The sequence below is a fragment of the Cibotium barometz genome, chromosome 20 (genome assembly GCF_041138505.1).
Source record: "Cibotium barometz isolate CiBa-2024 chromosome 20, ASM4113850v1, whole genome shotgun sequence".
Taxonomy (NCBI): domain Eukaryota; kingdom Viridiplantae; phylum Streptophyta; class Polypodiopsida; order Cyatheales; family Cibotiaceae; genus Cibotium; species Cibotium barometz.
Genome location: NC_141065.1, coordinates 17,252,972 through 17,264,285, shown reverse-complemented (window position 1 = coordinate 17,264,285; position 11,314 = coordinate 17,252,972). Strand labels below are relative to the sequence as shown.

The following is an 11,314-nucleotide window of genomic DNA, read 5'->3' as shown; positions in this document are numbered from 1 at the left end:
TGAGTATTAGTATTTCTAAAATATTTTTAGATACAATCTATATGTTTTCTCTAAGCAGAGCAAGAACATGATCATAGTCCTTTATGTGGACAACCTTTTTTTGACAGAATTATGAGGAGCAGTTGTTGAGTTCAGAGTTTGAAATAACAAACCATAGACCTATGCATTGTTGTTTGGGGCTTCAAGTCTAGAAGGAAGTTGTTTCATGGAATTTTAAGTTGAAAGTTGCTTTTTCGTTTCTTCAAAATTCATAAATAGACCTTAAGTAGCTTTTGTGGCTCAAATACAAGACTAGTGTTAAAGCAATTTATTCACGTCCCCATCAAAAAACATTATGCTCAACACTAACCTTAAAAAACACAACTGGATATACAAATTAGATTATTAACAAGATCCAAAATGCTAACATTATCTCAAACTGTCAGGAATTCCCCCCCCCCCCCCCCCCCCCCCCCTCCTCTTGAGGATTCTGAGCATGTACTTCAGCCTGTTGGCTGGTTTTTCATATAACTAATAGAAGGATTTATTTCCCTGGTTTTTCATATAGCTAATAGAAGGATCTTGATATAATATCATATTGGTTTATGAAGGGAGGAGTTTGTGGTGGTGGCTCAAAACACCGTATGAAGTGATCGTCATTACCCAATAATAATAAAAAGTTTGTCAACTATATGTAATCCAAAATAAGCACAAATGCAAATTTATAATCGAGCAATACTAGCTATTAAAGAAAAGAAATTTCAATTTATTAGAACCAAACTATGTAGATATGTAGAATAATTCAGCAGCTATTAACATGCCTTTTTGTGATGGCTCACCATCATTATTTACAACCCCACTGCATCATTATATATTATTTAGAGGCATTCAAGTTCTCATACCACTTTACCTTGATATTTTAAGTCATTTAGCATGCAAAGATGAATGATTTGGTCTCATGTCAATTTGTTTAATCAAAATTAGGGGTATCTAGAGATAGTAGTTTAGCACAAATATGCAGTGTCCATTGGAGGATGGTCTAGGTTAGTCATCAGTTGATGATCACATACAGGAACAGCAGGGGACATGGTATGGTGTCAATCTACAGTGAAGTCTAACCTTACCATGGTATGGTGTCATATGCTGGGTCGGCTGGCCAGTTTTGAGCCTACAGGGGCAAGATATAGCATATGTGCATACCGCCAAGGGATATAAGAGGCAAGAGATGCTGCCTTATAGAGTGAGCAGTCTATCTGAGTAGAGTGTTGTTGAACATGTTTGACTGCGGTAACCCATGGTTGAATTCACAGGAATATTCATGTTCTCATCGATATCTACAAAATGATTTCTTCAAGAAACATGGTTGGAGTAATTCCTTTTTGCTTTTTTTTTTAGAGTTGATGCATTTATAGTGGATTAATAATGCCACAACCATTGTGTGTGTGTGTGAGTGTGCATGCATGTTTTTTTAATCGATATGGTCAACTCAAAGAATGGAGAACACACGTTATCAAGCACACTCCATGTATTTTAAGCATACATGACCAAAAATATAAGCCACCTCGCTATGCCTTTACAATCATGTCATTTAAAGGATCCTAGTATTGTATGAAAGCCAATAATGTTAACAATGGTAAATTGTATAGAATTTTCAACCTTTTGACAGGTTTATCTACACTAACCCAACTTGGATATAAAAACAATCTGCAATATTTCCATTGCATGCCACAATCTCTCATTTTGCTCAAACACACCACTAGAATAGAACTTTGAAGATTTCAACGTTCACGTGTGCGTATTCATTACAAAAGACCAATAAAGAACAATGTTCAAAACAAGTATGGATTTCTCTTGGAAATCGATAAGCTGTCACATAATCACATATTTTTCCTGCACCACACTTTGTTTGCACATATTACTAACTTCAAAATCCTAAAACTGAGCTCAAGCTCATGAAGCCATCACACACAAATTGCTTATAATCCATCATGGGCGCAATGTTTCAAAAGTGTAAACATAACAAGATTAATAGTCGAGAAAACAAAGTGGTATTTTTTAGTAAGAACATTAACCTCTGACAAAATTTAAATGAAAAGAACTGCTTTGAGACCACTGGAAGATCTGATCAAGGTCTTCATCGAGTAAAAGGTAGAAATGTTTCAACGCTATGACATAGGCCAAAAATAGAGGATTTTCTATGCTCGTTTGACAGTCACAACCATGAGATATAGTTGAGAAGGAATGAAGTACATAGCCATGGGTGCTTTATCATACCACTTAAAAACCGGGCACACTAGGGCTGCAAGCCAGAAAACAAGTACCTATAAAAGAAACCTCTCTCTCTCTCTCTCTCTCTCTCTCTCTCTCTCACACACACACACACACACACACACACAAATCCTCTCGTTAAAAACCACGCTCTGAACACTCTATACATTTGGCAACCTCTGATTCGACTCTATGTTAAGAGAGTTTTTCAACACTAAAAGTCATCATTATCACCTCCTTTGGCTTCTTACAATAAAGGTTTCACAAGTAAATCACAAACTGTGACAAGTACAAAGGTGCGTGCTAATAAAAATCATCATCACCTCCTTTCGCATCTTAAGAGTAGGAGTTTAAAAAGTAAATCAAACCCCTGATGCGTACAAAAACATGCTTCTGCAGAGAGTCCATGGATGGGCAGATAATGTTCATTTAGCACCTAGCATCATGGATTTCAAAATGTTGAACCATGTCATGAGCACATGGTGCACACTAGCTGTCAACTAGACACCTCCCACTTGCTCTTTGGTTTAGAGGTGGCAAATATATCATGCAAGGTATATGAGTGATAGGTTTAGGCTTTATACATAACAAGCTTATTACTCCTCACAATTATTCATTATCTGCTTTGGCAAGATACTGTACATAGGGGAGTCTTCTTTTCAAGAGACCACAAATGTGTTGGATGTTCCAATGAAGTGCCGAACGGAGCCAAAGAAGTGCCTTGCAGCACCAAAATGCCGTATCCTATATAGGCCAGGATAAGCTGTGTCTGGAATTTCCCATCGTATAGTGGCATGGCTATGCGGACTCTTCGGGGACGGGCGACTCCACATGAAACGGAGACACAAGTCATCGTCATCATAGGCAGGACTCCAGTTTCCGTTGGTATCAAGGAGCTCTACGAGAGCATATGTACCCTCAGTAAATAGATCATTGCGTGGGCAGGCAGACCAGAACTTTACCATAACAATGTCCCCCTTTGTGTAAGAAGTATTCAAAGGTACATCCTCAATTAAATCTCCAAAGCTTGACCCACGCGGTGTACTGTCTGCTACAACTCCTGGGAGTAGTTCCAACTGCTTGTTGAGCAACTGCGGAGGAGAGGGACCTTCCTCCACAGCTTCACCTTTTGCCAAAGCTGTTGCAAGTTTTTTGAACTCTTGGATGTAAGCATTTAGGGTATGTGGCCCATACAGAGTAGAAGCCCCCTGTTGCATACAGGGAACAACAAAGCTGGTGAGCAGTTTGAATTGGAGACCATGTGCAGTTGCCTCAGTTGTGAATCAATGCAACAGCACCTCATATCGCTGAATCTCGTACTCCTCAAAAGTGGTCACATATTGTGCGTACGCATTGGTCAGCCCCGCTATCACCACGGTAGTGTCCTCTCCAAACTCACCACCACTTTGAGAAACCAATGTTGACTTCACAGCCTCTCGCAGACGTCTTCCAGCCATAGTTGTAAACTCTGCAGTCAAGTTATTGCTTGGTTAGCTTTTACATGGCATTAGAGGAACTTAAGCTGAAAGCAGGCACTATAAAATCTCTTAGAGACCTTAAAAACGGCTCCTATACTCTGAGAATTACAGGACTAGAAAGGAGAGTATATTTTCAAGCTCAAACAAAGACAAACAATTGAACAGGATTGTTGGGCAAACATGATCAATTTACCAGCAGGAACAGACAAAATGACCAATTGCCCGATCCGCAAAATTTGAATTGGAAGAATAGATGGCTGCCACAAAAGAAAAAATTAACCTCTCTCTCTCTCTCTCTCTCTCTCTCTCTCTCTCTCTCTCTCTCTCTATATATATATATATATATATATATATATATATATATATATATAATTTATATTTATATTTATATGTACACACCTTTTTTTGCTAAAATGTATATGCATGCACGCATGCACACACACATATATTCGTTCGTTTGTTCATTCATTCATTTGTACTTATTTATGTATAGCCATGGACACATGGAGGGCTCATCATCCCGTCCCTCAAAAGATGTGGTTTTCAGCTGCCTTTGTAGCCCCATTTCTTTAAAATGGCTGATCTTTTGGGAATTGAATTTTGGAGCAAGCGAGTTCAACCCATCTGACCTTCAATCCTTCAAGTCACGTTGATTGCAATTCCGAGAGTAAAAGTGGTGTAAATGGGCCACCAAAGTGCAATATAAGTGCCTCCACCACCCTAGTATATGGTAGGACAAAGAGCTAGAGCCATAAAAATGCGCCTATAGGGGTCTTTCTATGGGTGAAAAATAGCGAGAAGAGCTAGCAAAAACTGCATAAGTTCTCCAAGAAAACTATTCAATATCTAGTTTGGCCTGGATTGTGATGATGCATAAACAAATCATAACATGCGTGCTAACAATTAAAGACTTAAATGATGATTAATGCTAAGCAAATATACAAATTAACACTAATGAAGGCAATTGTGATCAACTTGACTTGAAGGATTGAAGGTCAAATGGGTTGACCTCATACAGAAGTTCGACTTTGAGATCCATTACCATAATGGGCTAACCAATCGCATTGTTGATGCCCTTGGTAGGATCCCCGAGGTCAATGCCAGCTCTTTTGCTAAGATAACGACTCGGTTCTATCTCTCTCTCAAAGGGCGTTGCCAATATGATTCCCATCTTGGCCAAATCTGATAATTGGTCTAGATCGGTTACAGCCCACAAGATCAGAGTGTTCCAGACACTCCTATGAGTGTTGCTGAGAGAAAGATATTGGAAAAGTATTCCATTAGAGGTGGATTACTGTTTAAGGATGGCAATGTTTGTGTGCCTAGTGATCTGGACGTCCAAGCTTTGATATTGCACGAGTGCCATGATGCACCTAGTGTGGGGAACCCGAGCATACATAAAACCTTGGCCTTGGTTAGTCGACACTTTTGGCCGCGCATGAAACCCTTTGTTGAGGATTATGCGCAGAAGTGTAGAAGTGTACCTAGTGCCAACTTAATAAAGCTGAAAGGCTTGGAGCTAGAGGGTTATTGCAACCTTTGCAAATGCTTGAGTGTTGGAAATCAAGGTCTTACCTGTGTGGGAAAGGCTTCTAAGCCTGGATAAAAATGTGGTAATGTGTGTGTGTGTGTGTGTGCGAACATCCTCTAACAACAAAAAAACACACTTATATGTTTGTGTGCCTATTCATGTGTGAACCACCTCCTAGAGGGGCATGCATAATATCTAGATATCATTTGTGTTCGTGATGACATAAGCAATGATGTAAGAAGACAACCTTTGAAACCTATAGAGATACATGTACTTCATTGAAAGAATACAAGCTATCACTTAAGTCGTGTACTCTCTCTCTCTCTCTCTCTCTCTCTCTCTCTCTCTCTCTCAATCAAATGCCATGATGACGTTCCAATTCCAACCACCATAGCTTGGCAACCTGCAACCCTAGCTTAAGACCGAACCCCTCAATTGGTATCAGAGCCTATTGTGTTGTGTAGCATGCGTATGCTCATTCGCTGTCCACCGGCTCCTACTGTCACTTAGCTGTCATCAACATTCGCCATCGCTACCAGAGCCTATTGTTTTGTGTAGCATGCGTATGCTTATCATTCGCTGTCCACCGGCTCCTACTGTCGCTTAGCTGTCATCAACATTCGCCATCGCTACCAGTGGTACTCGACAGTGCACCTGCTCGACAAAACCACCTAACTGTTGCTACCCGACCGCCAGTTAGCTGTCATCAACATTCGCCATCGCTACTAGTGGTACTCGACAGTGCACCTGCTCAGCAAAACCACCTAACTGTTGCTACCCGACCGCCAGTGTGGAGTTGCTCGCCATTTGGCGCATCTCCTTCAGCACCATGCTGCCTCACCTATCTGAAGTTGCCGCCGTCAGCACGTCACTTTCCTGGTTGACAGTCATTATTACCAGGGTCGCCGTCATCATCACCAACAACAGCCCCCTGTGAACACCTCCCGTATACCAATTGCCGCCGACTTCTGAGGTTCGCCACCTCTTTTTCGTTTTTTAGCTGCCTCATAAGGCTTTGTGTAAAACCTTAGTAATAAGGCTTATTAAAGCCTCAGTACCAAAGAGCAACATAACAGCCCAGTACCACCCACATCAATAGCACACATCTCGAGAAAGGGCGAAGTCTGCTCTAACGATTTGCATCAAATCAACACAAAGAAGAAGAATCAAGTGCAAATCCAAGAGGTAAATTACAAAAAATTTTATGATTTTCTAAAAATCCTACTTAATAGAAGCATTAATCTCCCAACATCTTTCAAAATTGAGAGCATATATTAAGCATTGGAGAGTTGCTACAACCTCCTATAGCATCGGATTCAAAAAGCCCTAATTTTTGGAAAACCCTAATTTCTTGAGCATAAGATGAAAAATCTGCTCTATGTAATGATTCAACCTCTAGAGCCAACAAATGAGTAGGGATGATGATAAATGTGGTGCTACAAAGCACAAAAGTGTGTTTCCATGTCTATGTCAAATTTATCTATGTTGTTTGTTCTATTCAGTTATGTGTTGTTTACTATTCAGATATGAGCTGTGTATTGTGAATGTGAGTGACCTGATTCCATGTGTACTCTACCCTTGGGAGCCCATAACTGGCATGAGAAACTAGGCCATGAGCCTAAGATTTATCCTTGACACAATATGAGGAGATCCCTTGGGGGGGAGGATTGTTGGGAATCAAGGTCTTACATGTGTGTGAAAGACTTTTGAGGCCTGGATAAATATGTGGTAATGTGTGTGTGTGTGTAAACATCCTCTAACAAGGAGTAAACACTCACTTACATACATAATATATATATATATATATATATATATATATATATATATATATATATATATATATATATATACCATCATAAGGCCAAATGAATCTGAACTTATGAATAATTTTAAAAGAAAGAAGAGAATCACTAAAAACAAACAAACAAAATCAAAAATAGGAAAGCTTAATAGAGACACCCAAGAAGAAATAATAATAATAATAATAACTTGCAAAAATAGAAAATACATAACTAAATCACACATGCCCACATACACACACAAATTCTTTATTGAACCACAACAAAAGAATTTCTAACGAACAAGCTAAACAAATTTTTAATGACTAATTAGCAAAACAAACTTTAAATGACTAATTCACTAAAACAAAACCAGCAAAGACAATTCTTTGTGTGTGATGATATAAGTAATGATGTCACAAGAGAACCTTTGTAACCTCAAAAGGTACATGCACTTCATTGAAAGAGTACAAGCTAATGTTATAAGCATTCTCTCTCTCTCTCTCTCTCTCTCTCTCTCTCTCTCTCTCTCGTGTATCCCTATTAATCAAATGCCATGATGATGTTCCAGTTCCAGCCCCCATAGCCTAGCTACTTACAAGCTAGCTCTAGACTGAACCCCTCCCTGAGAACAAGTGGCAGTGTCTCAATGGGTGTCCTCTAAGCTCAAGGAGTCAACTCCAGTTTCCATACCACTAGGCATATCTGCTTGGCTCTGCATAGTATCCTCTGTGGCATTTTGCATCATAAAAGATCCACACCTGCATTTGCATCAGACTGAATTCCTTTTGATCGTTCCATTTCTCTCCTGCAGTGCTAAAGAGAGTAAAAAATTTGTGATGGAACCAATTGGATGGTCCAATCCCTTCCCCTTTTACAACCCGAGAAATAGGCCATCACACAAGTAAAGGAACCACCTCTGATATTTTCCTGCAAAATTTGCACTTCCATCTCTCTATGCTAGAACCCCCAGGAAATGACGGACTCCGCATAGGATCTCTAGAGCGAGGCATTGTGAAGAGATGTGGAGTTTTGGGCCGCTTGGCAAAATTGCTCAAATTTCAGAATCTGAAATTTTTTGACTGCAGAGCAAAAATCAGCAAAAAGAAGATACCAACCTTGCAAACAAGAGGTAAACGTTCCGGGCAAGAGAAATAGGACAAAATGCAGGCAAATTTCACCTCATGGAGAGAGCACTTGCAGGTGCAAGCAGCGTTGTTTTGAAAGTGATACGTGAATACATTTTTATTTTTTTCGCAAGTCACTTTCAAGATAAGACATTTTTTATGGTTTTTTTCTTAATTACTCCAAAAAACATTTCATACAAGTAGGAAACGATGGGAACACATTTTTTTTGCAACTATGGGCCAGCCCAACCCAGGCTACCCCAGCCCAAACCAGTCCCCAGTTGTGCCCAATCTGTTCGCCCCTTCGCCTAGCTGCACTCTATACCAATATGGCAACATGCTACCCTAGAGCAGTTGGTCCACCTGACACATCTTCATTTTCACAGTGCTTGTTGCCACACAAATGACTGAAAGAAATCCATCTCGGGCAAACTTGGCATTGCAAACAAATCAGAAAATTATGGCCATGAGCTCATTATCAAGGGGTATTGGGCATTTTTTCCTCCAATGTTCTTTCAAACAAACACTTACTCTAGACAAAGATAACGAGAAGTTCTGTCCCCAGGAACAGGTGAAAATAGACTCCATAAAATCAATGTCCAACACTCATCATCCTATGGCATCCCAACACCTAAAAACGAGAAGGGGTCAAATGCAGATGTTATATTTCCACTTCATATATAAGAAGACAAGTTGTGCAAACGGTAATAAGAGTGTACCCACCCACCCTTGCTGCCTCACAGTTGCCACCACAAAATGAACAGCATATCAGATCAATAGACAATGTGCATACTTCAAGGTTTTATACCAAAGCCCTCTATATTTCAACAAAATATGTTAAAAATCATTATCACACGCTTTGGCTTTGAAATTTTCCATGCCATGACTAGGGTAGGTTTGACCACCCACCCCCCAACACACACAAACACACATAAGTAAGCCCAAAATGCCATTCAAAATCGAAGCAAATGTGAGCATAAGCACCGAGCAATAAGGACTTGAATGAAACCACTTACAGCCCACGGATATGGCTGCGACATTTCTCCAGTGTCAATCAGGACTGGCTTTGGTTTTTGGCATTCATTCTGCTTTTTAGTAGGAGGCTTTAATGCTGCTCCAACAATTCTCCAAAATGTGTTTCCCTGGCATTGTTTCCAAAAAGAAATAAAAAATCTTACCAACACTTCAATGCGAGCATAATACAAGCCAACAGCACTCAAAGGGCCCAAAAAGAAATGAAAGCATGAAGGACTAACTTGATTGTCCCCCTGTTTGAAATTGAAAGCTCCTGGACCATCCGTTGTTCCAGCCGCAAAGCTAAAACCCACTGCCGCAGAACATGTACGCACAACTTCTTCGCTAGAAACATTCACTTCAAGGTTTGACAAGTCCAAATGCGTATGGCGAAAACCTATGTCTCCCATCACCTGCTTCGTTGCACTATCAAAAAGCGAGACCGCCTTCTTAAACTGCCGCTCACCGATAATCGCTGTGCTTGCAAAATCGTCCGGATACCTGCCAAGATGTTTCTTCATTGTCAAATACACAAAAGAGAAGTGCCCGTAAGTGGAGAGTAATTGAGGCCGCCCACTAGCCATGGACTGCCAAGATGGGCAAACTTGCCCATCAAACTCCCCACTAGGTCCTGCCATTGGTGGGGAGACATTTGTACAAGGCCTCAGATCCCACCCTTCAGGCCTCATTAGAACTGCTATCCAATGCAAATGAGAGGATACATACATACCATTGGAAAGTCGGGGTTATTTACCAAACTTGACGAAAACTAAAGTGCAATCTTGACTACTTGAGAGTCCACTCACAAAGCTTCCAATCATCAACTCCATCATGCATAGCATAAACCATGTGCTATGAAATCCTCACTCATTGCATCAATGCCCAAGAGTAAGTACAACTTCATGCATCAAAATGTCACCATACTAGAAAAATCTTCATAGATAAACCATCAAATTGAGTTTCTATCATTTCTCCGAAGGTGAAGGGCAGATTCAGCCATACGCACCCCCCCCCCCGGCCCCAAAACAGCTGTATATAAAAAGGACTAATATAAACCCTGATATAAACCAACTGGCGACATGTTGAGCAAAGAGTTCAGAAGAAAAGTGCTTGTCCACTAACACAGCAGAAACATATACCAATGGAAAGTTCAGGATATTTCCCAAAGATAACAAGACTAAAGTGCGATGTTGACTCCATAAGAATCTACTCACAAAGCTCCAAATCACCAACTCCATCATGCATAGTGTAGACTATTCACTATGAGATCCCCGCTCACATTCAAATGCCAATGAGAGGACACCATGCAACACCAAAGTTAGGAGGAAAAGCTTACGCAGGACCACGACCAACACAAAGCTCGTTTCTGCCATTGCAAGTGCTGTGGTTGAAGTCGCAAGCAATGCCTGTGTCAAGGCAAACAGCACCCTGTACATTCGGGCTTGTATCACCCACATTTGATTGACAAAAGGCTGCCACAAAGCGTGGCCTGGATTTACTTTGAAATAAGCTTCGAACCCGGCGCATAACTTCTGGTCTATTTACACCACTGGTGCTACTGAGTCTGACAAATCGGCTTTTTACCCTCTTATCTGTCAGATTACCAAGGAAAAATCACAAATCAAAGTGGCTTCTTTTGCATTGTCAGCAAGCTCACACGATACAACGTTGAGATTGAGTGTGTGAGAGAGAGAGAGAGAGAGAGAGAGTAGCACATATACGTACACACACATGCAGACATATGTAGGTATGTATGCATGTACATAGATCCTGACAAAATGACTTTTGCCCCTCTTATCTGTCTAAGTAACAGGAAAATTCATAGTTCAAAGCGGTTTCTTTTGCAAAGTGAGTAAGCTCACGTGATACAAAGTTGAGATTTTTTTAAAGAACGAGAGAGCTTTTAGTACCATACACACACAAAAGCACACATACATACATACACACACAAAGACACATGAACATGCACACACATATATACATGTGTGTATATATATATTTATATAACACACACACACACACACGCACGCACGCACGCATACATACATTTATTTATTTATTTATATTCATTTATATTTGTATGTGTATGTACGTTCTTTTATAGGTAAAAGTGCATGTGTTATAAACAGAGATCATCTT

General features: G+C 40.2%; 1 protein-coding gene across 1 annotated transcript in view; it reads right to left on the bottom strand.

The window, feature by feature from the left end:
- Positions 1-2,451: 2,451 nt before the first annotated feature.
- The window catches only part of LOC147627596 (neutral ceramidase 2-like), a 10,399-nt gene continuing 1,536 nt past the window's right edge, over positions 2,452-11,314 (bottom strand). Inside the window, exons 4-9 of the mRNA XM_086814500.1 lie at positions 10,512-10,767; positions 9,418-9,676; positions 9,178-9,303; positions 3,919-3,982; positions 3,546-3,715; positions 2,452-3,455 (exon numbers count right to left, since the gene is read on the bottom strand). Of these exons, the coding sequence (XP_086670626.1) occupies positions 2,907-3,455; positions 3,546-3,715; positions 3,919-3,982; positions 9,178-9,303; positions 9,418-9,676; positions 10,512-10,767 (1,424 nt within the window). The 3' untranslated portion in view covers positions 2,452-2,906. The remainder of the gene's footprint in view (positions 3,456-3,545; positions 3,716-3,918; positions 3,983-9,177; positions 9,304-9,417; positions 9,677-10,511; positions 10,768-11,314) is intronic.